Source organism: Pollachius pollachius (assembly GCF_949987615.1).
Source record: "Pollachius pollachius genome assembly, chromosome: 15".
Classification (NCBI taxonomy): Eukaryota; Metazoa; Chordata; class Actinopteri; order Gadiformes; family Gadidae; genus Pollachius; species Pollachius pollachius.
The window spans coordinates 1166815-1181763 of record NC_136948.1 but is presented as its reverse complement, the minus strand read 5'-3'; the positions used below and the strand labels follow the sequence as shown (position 1 = coordinate 1181763).

Below are 14949 nucleotides of genomic sequence, written 5' to 3'. Positions count from 1 at the left end.
TCTCGACTCCCAGCCGAACGGTTCTGGGTTCAATCCCGCCTGTCCGTCCGCGGTCTACATCCTAACGACCTGCTCATTAAGGGCCTGACTGTGAATTCCTTGTACGTCCCTTTAGTTTAAAGGGATTTGCAGAATGACTAAAGGGTAGCCATGTTTATGAGCCGTGGCACGGGACGGCTACGGTGTTTCCTAGAGGTCAGAACTTGAGACCAAACAGGAAGTTCAGAGGTCAGAGAACGCGTCGCATCGAGGTGGAAATCAAAGGCAAAATGGCCGAACTCTGTTGTATTGTAAGGGATGGTGTGAAGGAAGTCCCCGTAGTTCACTGGGAAAGGGAGGGAGGGAGTGTGGTGACGGGAAATCGAAATGGGGGGTGGGGTTGGGTGTAGGATTCATTGGTTTGTTTTCGACTTGCTGGTTATGTAGACAACTCAGCTCTTGAGAGACGCAACACAGTTTTGCAGAAGTGAAATGTTTTTCAGATTGTATCTTCATTCATGAGATGTATTTACCCGTTTAATAAAAGTTGGCACAGGACAAATTGTATGAGGATTGTGTGTTCTGATCCTGCAGGATATGAGGGTTGTGCAAAGGTGGGGATGGAAAACATGTCATTTTATTGGCTGCATGATTCCACTGTAGAGGAATGTGTGGTTGGTTTTGATTAGATTTGGATGTTATGTATTAAGAAGGTGAAATTCTAGGAGACTTTGACTGAGGTGGAAACTTCCACTGGAGGTATCTCTCAATTTGGTCGACATTGTTTATCTTTTGATATATGCTTCCTCCCTACACCCTACTCCCCAGTGTTATCTCAAACACACACGCACGCTTATTGCTTGGATTGAGTACTCACGGGCCATGGTGAGGTTGCATGTGTGCTGCCCTCTGGTGGCCGATGTGCGCAACTGCTGGTGTCCGGTTTACATTACATTACATCGCTTGTGCAACCTAGATATGCAGGCAAACAATGACTCGACAAGAAACCTTTCACCTGGTCACTCCCAGCGCTGATAGGCTCGCATGACAGTGTGTTGACAACAAGGAGCTGAGAACCTGTCTCCCTTCAGAGCTTGTGGCTACTGTAGTTCGGAGCTTTTGTTCTGTTTTATGTTGTGTTGTTTTGTGAGTACGATTTATGTCAGGGGTTGTAGAGGCATTGTAATAACACACTGATCCTTAGACAAATACAAAATGTGTGTTTGTGTGGGCTGCTGTGTTTCCTACGCAGAACAACAACACAACCTAGAGTCCAACCTGCAGTCATGTTCAGCATTACATCGTCACTCTCTCTCTCCTGCTTCCTGTTGCTTGACATTGACCCATTCATGGAGGCAGAAGAATGCCCATGAAAGAATGAAGAGCTTCCTGTATACATAACAGAGCTGGGCGACACTGTGGAGGAAAACTTTACGACGACGTTATTTCCGACCCCACACTTTGTGGATTGTATTCTGGTCTTGAGCATGAAGTGTCCACTGAGCAGAGGAACCGTTTGAAGACATGCACGGATATGAAGACCAAGAGAGTGGATGTGTTAGTCATGATATCAACCGTCCAATTGGATCAGGGAGTTGTGCCTTTAATAACTCTGAGAGCAAAGTAGGACTTGAATCATTGTTATGAGGTTGACGACAGCGCAAACTCCCAAATCCCATCCCCATATTAAATCTGATATTATGTTTGGTGTGTGTATGTCTGCACGCCTTATTATTGAGGTCTCTGTTGGCAAATGCGTAGAAGTGTATTTCAGTGATGTTGTTAATCTCGCAGTCGCTTTCGATGCAAGAGTCAACGTGTCTTGCGTCAATGTTGTACGTGTCCAACGGTTCTATACTTCGTTCTGGCTGCATCTTTTGTACGCGTCTCAAATTCAGCTCATCTGTAACTCGCAAGTATCTCGCCTGTATCTCGCCTGTATCTCGCCTGTATCTCGCCTGTATCTCACCTGTATCTCGCCTGTATCTCGCCTGTATCTCACCTGTATCTCGCCTGTATCTCACCTGTATCTCATCTGTATCTCGCCTGTATCTCGCCTGGATCTCGCCTGGATCTCATCTGTATCTCGCCTGTATCTCGCCTGTATCTCGCCTGTATCTCGCCTGTATCTCGCCTGTATCTCGCCTGTATCTCGCCTGTATCTCACCTGTATCTCGCCTGTATCTTGCCTGGATCTCGCCTGGATCTCGCCTGTATCTCGCCTGTATCTCGCCTGGATCTCGCCTGTATCTCTCGTGGTCGTGGTCTCATTGCTCTACCGCACACCAAAGGGGGACGAGTAGTTAACCTGTGGCTATCAACCGTCAGGCAGTTTGTGTTCGCCACGCCTGAGACTTTAAAAAGGTCGTCAAATATCCACATCATATGTCAGCCATCTCCTGCGACCCCATATGCATATCAGGCCCCCCCCCTCTAATGCCGATGTGTGTCTGGTGTCTGCAGGCCCGAGCGGTTCTGGTCCTGAAGGGGCAGGAGGGAGACCACCCCCTCCACCACCCCTCCCTCTCCCGGGCCGCTGCCCCGCCGCCAAGCTCCGCCCCCTCCAAGCCACGCTACGACGCCGGCGGACGCAAGGCGGCGGCGTCGGCCAAGGCCCCGCCCAATCCGGAAGGAGAGTTCCCCTGCAAGAAATGCGGCAGGTCAGTGTCTTTTGTGTGTGTGTGTGTGTGTGTGTGTGTGTGTGTGTGTGTGTGTTCGTTCCTTTTTAATGCTGACCACAGGCACCAATCACAGCGTCTCAGTTGGGCCCGAAGGCGTTCCTCCCGAGAATGGGAACAGAGCCATTGTTTGTTCTCCAGTCGCTCGTTGCGTTAGCGTAGAGCTAGCTTGTCGCGGCGGCTAAGTAGCGTGGCGTGGGACAATGGAGGCTGGGCCCCCCCTCTGGTGTGGTAACGAGCTGCGCCATGGCAACGCACGGCCTGTTATGGCAAAGCGTCGCCTAGCAACTGAGACACAGAGCTGGATGCGCCACCGGCCGGTTTGGCTCGGGCAACCGTGAACCAGATCTGAGCAACACCTGCCACCGTACCACACACACACACACACACAGACGCACACAGAGACGCACACAGAGACGCACACACAGAGACACACACAGAGACGCACACACAGAGACACACACAGAGAGACACACACAGAGAGACACACACAGACACACACACAGACACACAGAGAGACACACAGATAGACACACACACAGACACGCACACAGAGACACAAACACAGAGACACACACACAGACACACATCCGTTCACACAGACAGGTATGGATTGTTCTGTCTGTCAAGGCGTGAAGAGGTTGGTTGTTGATGGCATGGTTATTAAAAGCTCTTAAAGTGTTCCAGTCGAGGCAGGTTCAGTGAATCTTAAACCAAGCGTGTCTGCCCCCCCCCCCAATGACCCTGTCACTCCCCCCCCCCCCCCCCCAGGGTGTTCTACAAGGTGAAGAGCCGCAGCGCCCACATGAAGAGCCACGCCGAGCAGGAGAAGAAGGCTGCGGCGCTGCGCCTCCGGGAGGCGGAGGAGCGGGCGGCCGCCGCCCACAGCGCCGCCCTGCTGGCCGCCCGCCAGCACAACGGCACGCGGGCGGCGGGGGCCGGGGGCCGCGACAGCAGCGGCGAGGACTCCAGCGGCGGCGAGGACGAGGACGACGGGGGCGACGTGGACTGGCAGTGAGGTGAACCGGCGGGGGGGGGGGGGGGGGACTCGCTGACAGAGACACACACGAACAGACGCACACGCGGGACAACACACACCAGGGCGGAACCCCCCCACCCCCGCTGGGGGACATGGCGTGGTCCGGACTCATGGGGGGGGGGGTGTGTGGGTTGTCTTATTTCGGACGGCCCCTCCTCCCACGGCCACATGATCAGGGACAGGTTCACCCCCCCAGGCGTTGCGGACCTTAGACCTTGTTGGGAGGTGGATCTGTGCCCCCCCCCCCCCCCCAGGGACTCTATGATGTCATCGCGGGCCGCGACCCCAAAGCACTTTGTTCCTCTTTTTTTCCTTTTTGGTAACCGTGGAGACTTAAGCGGTGGCGTTGCCCAAGGCGACGCGTTGTTGTCAAACGTACGACCCCTGCAGCCCGGGGCGGCCATTTAAAAAAATTCATAAATGTTTACTTTTTTTTACCAAAGGCGACGCGTGAACCACTCCTCCTCGTCTCTGGGGGCAACGGATTACTGAAGAGGAGGAGCGATGGAAGGAGCGATGGAAAGAGTGATAGGAGTGATAGGAGTGATAGGAGTGATAGGAGGAGTGTTGGAAGGAGTGTTGGAAGGAGTGATGGAAGGAGTGATAGAAGGAGTGATAGGAGTGATGGAAGGAGTTATAGAAGGAGTGATGGAAGGAGTGATGGAAGGAGTGATGGAAGGAGTGATGGAAGGAGTGATGGAAGGAGTGATGGAAGGAGTGATAGGAGTGATGGAAGGAGTGATAGAAGAAGTGATAGGAGTGATGGGAGTTATGGAGTGATAGGAGTGATGGAAGGAGTGATGGGAGTTATGGAGTGATGGAGTGATGGACGGATGGGTGGAGTGATGGGAGTGATAGAAGGAGTGATGGAAGGAGTGATGGAGTCAAGGAGTGAAGGAGTGATGGAGTGATAGGAGTTATAGAAGGAGTGATGGAAGGAGTGATGGAGTCAAGGAGTGAAGGAGTGATGGAGTGGTAGACGGAGGGGTGGATGCTGCTGACTGTTATTTTCTCTTCCTGCTTGGCACTGCCAGACGTTTTCTCGTGGACGCATGACGCACCCCCTCAGCCCGCTGTCCTCGATGCTCATTGGTCGGTCCCCACCCCCCCCACCCCCTCAGCCCGCTGTCCTCGATGCTCATTGGTCGGTCCCCACCCCCCCCACCCCCTCAGCCCGCTGTCCTCGATGCTCATTGGTCGGTCCACCCCCTCAGCACGCTGTCCTCGATGCTCATTGGTCGGTCCACCCCCCCACACTGCTGATGCCTTGGATGTTTTGGATGCATTTCTTTCTTCAAATGATCTTCAATCAGTTTTACAGCATTTTTTAATCTAAATATATATAATTATACATATCTAAATGTTGCTTTTTTTTTCTTTTCCTTTTCCTTCGGTTGTAACTATAGGCTTAGTTATGGCTGTTTTGTGAATATTCCTGCTACTGTTGTTGACGTATATTATTATTATTATTATTATTATTATTATTATTATTATTATTATTATTATTATTATTATTATAAGTTTGTTTTGGCTGCAATTTAATTGTGGCTACTTTCTCATTTGCAGAGTGATATCCATGTAGTTGTATATCCATATAGATGTGTATCTATACATATAAATGTGAATCTTTATCTATAGATGTGTATCTATACATATAGATGTGTATCTATATCTATATGGATGTATATCTATATGGATGTAGATCTATATGGATAGATCTATATGGATAGATCTATAGGTGCGTTATCTATTTCCATCTCCACATGCGCCCCCTACTGGCCGTTTGTAACTGTGAGTTTTCTAAACCGGAGAATAAGAACACAGATGTATGTGCAATAGAACAAGTTGAGTGCTGTCACGTGGAGTAGACCCCCCCCACCTGACCCCTGACCTCTCGGCGGGTGACCTCCTACGAGGTCATACCTGAAGAAACAACGCGTTTCCACAGCAACAGAACAAGGGAAGAATCACGCTCGCAGGCGGCCTGTGATGCTATCTGTAGACAAAGTTTGGAAATGTCTCATTTTTAGTCGTTAGCCAATTTTTTTTATAGGCTGGCTGGGTATTCACCATGTGGACCTCAACGTGATCTCAACTGACTGTTAAACACTTGGTGCGACGCAATCCAAGGTTGGTGATCTTTAGTTAGCTTCGTCAGCAGTTAACCCCCCCCCCCCAAAAACAATACTCCTCTGGGCTCCAGGTGCATCAGCTCGTACTCCTGCTAGTAATAAAACATTGTTCTCTCTGTCGCCACCTCTCTCATCAACCCCCTCCCTCAGAGCCCACGTCGGTTGTCATGCCAACAAACGGGAGTGCCAGGGAGGGTGGGTGTGTGTGTGTGTGTGTGTGTTTGTGTGTGTGTGTGTGTGTGTGTGTGTGTGTGTGTGTGTGTGTGTGTGTGTGTGTGTGTGGTTCAAATGCAATGCAAAAGTCACCCAATTTGAAACGAGAAAAACAAAACCTTTTTGACGTCATCTTTTTGGTTCGGCTTAATGATTCAGTTTCCTCCGTTCATTTCCTTCGGGGGTTTGACGCGGCAGTCACGTGGCTTTTCCCCGCGCTGTTATTTGAAAAAGCGCAGAGCGACTTATGACGTCACACACCAACACCGCTGGAAAGCACTTCCTGTTTCACCCTCTTGCTAAAGGGAATTTTGGAGATGAAGAGAAAAGTTTATTTAGTTAAAGATTAGAAAAAGTATATATCTATATATATATACAGTATATGAATACAATTCTGTTTGCATAATTTCTATGCTATTTTACTATGAGGTTCACACTAACGATGACATTAAAGAAAACGTAACTGAATCTCAACTGCTTTTTATTACGATGTAACTTATTTGTTTCAGCTTTGATTTATACCACCTGTGTTTTTAGTAATGATTTATCAAGCACTGTATATTAAAGTTTTATGATATCAGCTCTTGTTTGCGTTTTCAGTTTCTTTTCATTATATATCGTGCATTTTCAATAGGATGTCAAGCATGCATTTCAAACTTCCCACCATGGAATGTTTTGATATGTTTATGTTCCCTGGTATGTAATGCATTTCCTCTGCAAATTACATCCTCGGTTCAGTGCAGTGCGTCGCTCAAAAAGCTGAAACCACACCTGACTAAAGTGGTCGTTGAACTTGTGACCTTCCTGTTGCATGTTATTTTTACCAGTCCCCTGTCAGCTCCGATAACACATAACAGCAGGCCTTATTTTTAGTTCTTCTAGAAGAGGCACGTGTGTAGTTCCGCGCCCGGTCCACACGGGGGTGATATTAGCTAACACTGGGAACTCAATGATCCGACGGCCACGCTTGTTCGAGTTAATACACGTTATAATGTTTACCCTTCCGCTCTCATCTCGTCTTTCAGACTTTGTAAAATCAATAATGTAAAAAAAGGCCAGAACCAGAAATATGATCATTTTGTTATCAATGTTTGCTGTCCCCGATGCATATCCAAGGTGCCCATCCGACAAAGTAGCACTCTGTGCGGTGAGCTTGCACTTGTATTTGGTGTGTCCATGTAATGAATAGAGCTACGACCAGCAGTACTGCCAAGGCTCTGCAGCAATGCATTCTGGGAAAGGCCTAGCAGCAGAGCTGTGTGTGTGTGTGTGTGTGTATGTGTCTGCAGACCTGCTCTACGTCACTGTAGCTCTACGTCTCTTCAGAATGGCTCTACTCTCACTCTGGTTTTACGTCTCTGCAGCTGAGCCATCTGTTGAAACAGATCCCATCTATATTTCTGGCCCAAGGCCCTTCGCTCACATTATGTGTGTGTGGCAAAGGTATCTTTGATCGTATCACTCCCGACGAACGCCTTCCCCCTCCAGCCCGCAGGAGCAGAGGCACCAGCGTCGGGCCTTCAGAGCAGCTCAGCACCCTCCTGTACCGAGAGTCGCCCCCCACGAGGAGGACTCAGGCCGCTCAGAGACCTCTCCTTAAGCGCTGATCACCCAGAGTGCTTTGCGCCAACAGCCCGAGGTCTGTCTGCCTCCTAACATTGATTAAATATCCCAACACCAGAGAGAGGGTGGGACTATTAAGGCTTCGCCAAACTGTTAAACTAATATCGCCTCCAGATTGTACGTGTTGGACGCAGAACATCTGTTGGAAACTCTCTCTCTCTCTCTCTCTCTCTCTCTCTCTCAGCCTAATCCCCATTCTTCCTGTCCTCCCATCACTTGTTAGCAAATAGGGGGGGGGGGGGGGTTCATCATCTGCGGAGATGGATGGGGGGACCCTGGAAACAGATGCATCTTGCGGGGTCGGTCCTCCAAGCCCAACGCCGGGCTGTACAGTATGGTGGGGGGGGGGGGGAGAGAGAATAAAGAAGGAGGGAAGAAAGGGGAGGTATGGCGGTGGAAAGTACCGGAGAGGACGAGTGAGGCGTGGCTCCTCCTCAGAGTTTAAACGAGGGGACCCGGGGGAGCTTTAGTGTCAGGCGGGGAACCGAGCAGAGTCTGCCGCCACCTGTGGTCGACCACAGAGCTGTATAATCTCCCCGGTGCCGGGATCCCTATCTGCTGGCCGGAACAGAAGAGCTCTGTTGAAGCCTCCTGCCGTGTTTTATTGAGGCTGGAGACGCTCCCTGGAGGAGCTTCAGGGGCCAAAGGTCTCCTGTGGGGACGCGCTCCACCTTCCGCGCGTCGCTCCATCAGAGCCGCGTGACGGAGACTGGCAGCGGCGGCTGGGTCAGTCTGAGCTCCCGTCAGACAGAGGGAGAACAATAAAACCTTCTAAATCCACAACAAACGTCTTGAAGCGGTTATCTTCATTGTAAACACAGTTCAATTAAATTATGGGTTAGGGTTAGGGTTAGAACCTAGAATGGATTGTTCTGCAATCCATTTGAGGTTCTGTATTAAGGTTTTTATTTTTTAATGTGATTAAGAATGTGCTTTTAGCATATTGCTTCTGCCAGCAAAACTGCAAATTTGCCTAAAATTACAGAAGCTCCAGCATTGTGAAAGGGCTTCCTGTGTGAGAGCACAGGGAAGGCTCGCTTTCAAATTAAGAGCGGGGCTTATCAGATCACATGAACCCAACAACATAGACGCTCCAGCTACTTTTGATACAGCGTACGCACAAACACACCAGATACATATTTCAGTGAGCGGTTGTTCTTACATTCTTTCATTTAATCCACGTTGCGTTTTTTTGAAGAGCAACTCCTCAAAACTGCGAGAGGCTGTACTGAACAGTTGATTCCCTGCTGCATTTCCACATGCATACATACATGCTTATAAATAGCACTGAGTTCATATTTCCTGCAGAATCGAGTGAGGAAACACACACACACACACACACACACACACACACACACCCTTCTTCCCATGGCTTAATCAGCTTGGCATGTCCTCCCTTCTCCTCTCTAACCCTGGACCTGACGGAGGACCGTGCGACAGGCAAGGTCTTTGTTAGCGAGCGAGAGGGCGGGGTGAGACGGGAATGAGAGAGGGGTGTGGTGAGGGAGGGAGAGGGACAGAGGGATGGGTGGAGGGAGAAAGAGACGTAGAAAGACGCAGGGAGAAGCCCTGAGGGGAATATAACGAGAGAGCGAGGTGGGTTGAGAGAGCGAATATTGGGGTAGGAGGAGAGGTGGGGCGAGCGAGAGAGAGGGAGGCAGGATGTGGCCTTCTGTCTGTTGGGTGTTGTTTGTGTCTGTTGCCATGGCAACCGTCGCCCCGTGACGGCTGAGGCGGGAGAAGGGCAGCTGCCTGCAGCCCGCTCATCATCCCATCGGCTCTTTGTTCTGTGTCTGCAGGCTCGCGGGCATTCCTGTGAATTCATCCTAGCGTGTGTGTGCGTGTGTGTGTGTGTGTGTGTGTGTGTGTGCGTGCGTGCTCGCGCATGTATGCGTATGTAGGCCTGTGCGTGTGTGCCAGTGCGCGTGTATTTGCATGCTTCTCTCGGTCCACTTGACCGTATATACTCCAACCAGCGTCCTGTGGTTGGACCCCGATCGTCACCGACGTGCGCACCCCATCCAGAGCTAACCACAGCCTGCTCCGCCCCCTTCAGGGTGACCTCCTCCGGCACTCCAGGTGTCTGATGCGCGTTCTGCCCCCCAAGCGTGGGGTGGCGACACCTCGCTGCGGGGGCTCAAGACCCGGTGCACACGCCCCTTTTTGTCATCTTTTATCTCGTCTCTAAGATTTCTTCTGAAACGGATGCTGGTCGGCCTTACTCTTAGTAACTGTTTAACCACGACAGTTGCTCTGATTGATTTGTAGTTTGTAGCCATCTCAGGTCTCTGAGACCTCGGTGTATTTTATTTATTGAATTAATCTCTTTCTTTTGCTCGGCATCATGGCATACTGGATAATGCTTTGGTTTCATTTGTTGTTAATAATGATAATGATTTTGTGTAGTTCACAGTGAGCTTGTTGTGTGTTTGTTTATTGTCTTTATTTGAATGCACTGAGCATGTGCTGGCAATTGAGTTATCCCTCTGGGGATCAAGAAAGTTCAACCAGTGTGAAGAACACATCTATGTTCCTCCCTTACACCCACATCCAAGGGTCCAGAGATTCAGAGCGGAGATCACGATAACTATCAAGGCGTGATGGTCCACAGACACACTGAGAACAACAGGGGTTCCCCCTCATTGTAATTCAGAGATGGGATTTTGAAAATAGAGAGAGGAAAAGAGAAAGAGGAAACTTTTTTTAATTTATTTTTAAAGAAGAACAGCAGATCTGTGCCTTTTTAACAAGTTTTATTAAAATGTCCACATTAGTACGGGACAAGGGTGGGGGCGGGGTGAGGGGTGTGATGGTCCACACATCGTTAGCAGAAGGAAGACGGGGGGGGGGGGGGGGGGTCCTTAAACCAGCCGGCAGGGGTCTCGCTGCCGGTCCTCCTGCTTGAGGTTTGGATTATCTTCATGCAAAACTTTAATGAACAGCTTGAACCTGGTGAGTAAACACACACACACACACACAAGCACAGATATGTTACCACAGGTGATACGACCTTTTTGGATTTGTGCTTGTATTTCTTTATCTCAACCTGGCTGAACATGTAATATGATATGAACCAAATGAGTGAAAATGACCCTACCAGGCTACCGTACCTGTCAGCATCTATTTGAACGTGTGGCTCTCAGTGCCGCCATGTCCGAATCCTGAGAGAGAGAGAGAGAGAGAGAGAGAGGGGGGAGAGAGAGAGAGAGATAGAGATTAAAATCCCCATATCACACTGACATTCAATCTTAATCTCGGAGTTGGATGGAACCATGGCCTTCCCCTTCCAGATGACGGAGACCTCCCGAGAGGCCGACTTTTCCAACGCTTCAGCAACGGAACCCGCTGCCATGGCAACGCAGACCCCGATGCCCCACTCGGTGGCAGTTATTTGACAGATTGCCCCCACCCCAGCGAGCAGCTGCAGCGTTGGTTTGGCCTGAACTATGGAAGGATCTAGATCTAGGTCTGGCGTTATTTATGCTCTCGATCGACGGACGAATGTGTCGGATCGCTTCCTTGTCAATGTACTAACCACCGCGAGAACTTGAATTGAAATTCTGCGTGCTCAGCAGTGAAGGGTGTCGTTGTGCCGGTGGTTGTCATGCCAACGGGACTCGTTATAGGATGAGATTAACCATAAAAACCGGGTGAGAATCAGAAAGCATTCGTTCTGCGTTGTTAAGTTAAGTGGAAGCGGGACAGTGAGGTAAGTGAGTAAGCCCGGCTGTGCGACACACGTACCTTTGGGTCCGAACAAGGCAGCGTAGCAGGGTTTGTTGCAGTACGGCTTCCCCTCATGCTGCAAGAAACACACTTTGGTCAGCACACACGTCACAGTGATGAGTATCCACACCCTGGCAGAGATAAACGCCTCATACTGCATGCAGAGTGACACATGGTCATGCTCAATATATATATTTTATGATCGGCATATTGCCGGCGGTGTAACTGTAGAGGTAGAATCTGTGATGATAGCAGGTAGTAGCAGTAACTGGAACTAGAGAATGCAGTGAGGGCTGTGGTGCAAAGGGAGGTTGAGAATATGTTTTAATGAAGCAACATAGATTAACACAAAAAAATGTGGAATGTCTTGAATCAAGTGAAAATATTTGAATAGATTTCGATAGTCTAAACGGGCTGAACAATGTTTACATGCACACTATTTAGAAAATGCAAAATGGATGGAAATAAATTAAGTCTAAGAGTAAATAAAATAAACAAATACGTAAAGTGATAAAGTTTGAAATGGTTGAATCAAGTGTGTGCGTGTGTGTGTGTGTGTTTGTATGTGTATGTGTGTGTGTGTGTGTGTGTGTTCGCGTGCGCGCGCGTGTGTGCGTGTGTGCGTGTGTGTGTGTGTTTGTATGTGTATGTGTGTGTGTGTGGGCGTGCACTGACCTCTGCATGTGATCCGGAGCTTAGGGTCTTGCTACACTTTGCACACTTCAGGCAGGGGCGGTGCCAATCCTTCCCCAACGATGTCACTTTCTCCGCTGCCAATCAAAACACAACACAAATGTGTCAGCGTGATTTCAACCTCAAAGAACACAACACACACAACACCAAACGACGTTCGACGTTCGGTCTAAATCAACGCAAACCCTCTTTCTGGATGTCCCGTTAGCGAGAACTCTCTCTATCTCCATGATCTCTGAGGACATGGTTTGGGTGTGGTGCTGACGGAGGAAATCAGCCCAGCCGGTGAATCATTAAGCCTGATAAACATAGAGTCTTTATCTGGATGGGCCCTGGCCAGTGCTCCCAATCACATGGAGGCCTGCTGAACACATGAGTGCTGCCATCACTGGTGGAGAACTCAGTGGGAACAGGTTGTCCGGTTCATTCACAACAATGTTGTGACGACGGTCGCACTCTTTGGACCAGTCTTGTGTTTTGAGTCCCATTGCTTCTCCGCAGTCTTTGGCTGATGGTGTCTTAAATAAATAGGGAGGGGATTGTGTGAGTGTGAGGCTTGTGACTTGCATTCCTCTGTCCTGCCAAACATTTCCCCTGTGCGTATAAAATGTGGACAAAAACTGTTGTACTTGGAGAGCAGCTCATGGATTATTATTGCTACTATAATTATTCATCCCGACCAACTGTTGGTGTTTCTCCGCTGCGTTAGAATCAGTGGCACGGTGGACTTTGGATTTTTTCTACTGGTTTCGATGCGGGATTTGGTTCAAAAGATTGGAGCCACATTCCTCATTGTGACTCAGATCGGAGACACTGATTGGCTGTTGTCTGTCTCTGAGATGTGACCATGGGACAAGGGAAAGGAGGACGGGGGTGGAGGGGGGGTTAATGGTCTGGACGGGGTGGGCGAGAGTCCGTCTCCGTCGGCAACAGCGTGCCTCCTCACAACAACAGCATTGTTCCAGCTGTTCAATAACAACTTTATACGTCACTGCGATATCTGACAGAAAGGCTGCTGCTGCCCAGTGCGTCCTGTTCCGGGCCCCTTGAGACTCAGGGGCCCCTGTTCCGGGCCCCAGAGTCTCCAGAGACAGAACCAGCGGTTTGTTTGTGATGGAATATGAGGATGGGGTAAAGCTGCTAATCTGTGAACTCCAGGCAACGTGTGACGCCACCTGGGTTTAATTATGCAGAGTGAGCCGGTTTATTGTTTTAACACGAAGCACACTAACACACTGATGCTCACACACACACACACACACACACACACACACACACACACACACACACACACACACACACACACACAAATAAATACATGATAAAACACTAAATAATAATGACTGACTACAATATGCAGTCAACGGTAAAACTTCAGGACACTAACAATACTCAACTCGGCCTACCTATAAACTAAATATAATCATCTCTCTCCCTCCCTCTCGCTCTCCCTTCCCTCCCTTATGCCCTCCTCACTCACTCACTCCCTCACTCACTCACTCACTCACTCATTCAGTCACTCACTAACCCATTAGGACTTGTCTTTCAGGCAACAGCGAGAAGAGCCAAAGAGCTCCATTTTAAACAGATAGAGCACCAAGACAGATGCTGGGAGAGAGACGGTGTGTGTGTGTGTGTGTGTGTGTGTGTGTGTGTGTGTGTGTGTGTGTGTGTGTGTGTGGCGTGTGTGTGTGTGTGTGTGTGTGTGTGTGTGTGTGTGCGTGCGTGCGCGTGCGTGCGCGCGTGCGTGCGTGTGTGTACCACAGCCCAGGCCTAGCACACCGGGACTGGGTAAACTCCGTGTTCAGGACCTCAGGATTTAAGGTATTTTTTGGATCTAGACAAATCGAATAGACATGTTGCAGGCCAACTTGTAATTAATCCAGTTTTGGCAGCGTGCTTGGAAAGGCGGAAGAAAAAAAAGGAATGCAATTTGGTGGATGAAATCAGAGACGAGTCTGTTTTCTTTGAGTTAATGACCAAAGTCTTCGCATGGCAGCATCTTATTAGAAACACACTGGAGCGCTCTTTCTCTGGACGCCTCGCCCGGCAGGCAATTATAACGCATCACTTTTGGTGTGATCCTTGACTTTTAAATTGTAAATGCATGCACTGTGAACTAAATACACTAAACACAACGAATGGATTAGAACACAATCGATGGCAATATTATACGTTTAGCTTAGCTTTATAAAAACGGACTTTTAAAGTTATATTTTGCTATTATATTTTTTACACGACGGGAAATGTGCCCGGGCGACTGCAGAGCGCATGCAAAGAGCGCAGTTTTTCTCCAATATCACATACTGTTCAATAGGACTAAGATTAAACACATGAAGTTGTAAATATCTTACCAAAGTACACTTCCTTATCGCAATTTGGGCACTTAGGCATGTTTGCAGTTGTCTTGACTCCTGAAGAGAAGAATTGTATCCGTGAGCGGGACGCGGTTAAAGTGTAGTTAACCTGTGCGCTGCAGTGGTGCAGATGTGCGCACGGACTCGTATTTATACCACACAGGAAATAGGCGCAATGAGCGAGTAAAACTTTTTTTTTACTCGAGTGTGGGAGAGGCTCCGTCTCGATTGTGAAGACGACACTGAAAATTGTGTACTATGCGTACTATGTGTGCGTGCGTGTGTGTGTGTGTGTGTGTGTGTATGTGTGTGCGTGTGTGTGTGTGTGTGTGTGTGTGTGTGTGTGTGTGCGTGTGTGTGTGTGTGTGTGTGTGAGAAGGAGAGAGCGAGAGAGAGAGAGATTTTACGAATTTGCATGCGCATATTTCCTTAAGTAAAGTTTATGGAAACACAGCAAGAAATTACAGCATGAAATATTTTTTTATTAAAACAATTAACCGGCTGAACAA

The 14949-nt window shown here is 49.0% G+C and overlaps 2 protein-coding genes across 3 annotated transcripts in view; one reads left to right on the top strand and one right to left on the bottom strand.

Annotated features, from left to right (window-relative positions):
• mideasb (mitotic deacetylase associated SANT domain protein b) overlaps positions 1 to 6621 on the top strand; it is a 37629-nt gene extending 31008 nt beyond the window's left edge. The window contains 2 exon segments of the mRNA XM_079752518.1: positions 2443 to 2639; positions 3429 to 6621. Of these exon segments, the coding sequence (XP_079608644.1) occupies positions 2443 to 2639; positions 3429 to 3675 (444 nt within the window). The 3' untranslated portion in view covers positions 3676 to 6621.
• A 3738-nt stretch (positions 6622 to 10359) lies between these two features.
• crip1 (cysteine-rich protein 1) lies at positions 10360 to 14596 on the bottom strand. Of its 2 annotated transcripts, none has more exons than XM_079752616.1 (5): positions 14438 to 14596; positions 12066 to 12160; positions 11409 to 11466; positions 10762 to 10825; positions 10360 to 10613 (listed from the first exon to the last, which is right to left on the bottom strand). In XM_079752616.1, exons 1-4 carry the CDS (start codon positions 14475 to 14477, stop codon positions 10785 to 10787), a joined length of 234 nt encoding a protein of 77 aa, XP_079608742.1. In that variant the 5' UTR covers positions 14478 to 14596; the 3' UTR covers positions 10360 to 10613; positions 10762 to 10784. The 2 variants fall into 2 exon arrangements, with proteins under 2 accessions (XP_079608742.1, XP_079608741.1); XM_079752615.1 differs by having other exon boundaries at positions 10775 to 10825.
• Between the last annotated feature and the right edge of the window lie 353 nt (positions 14597 to 14949).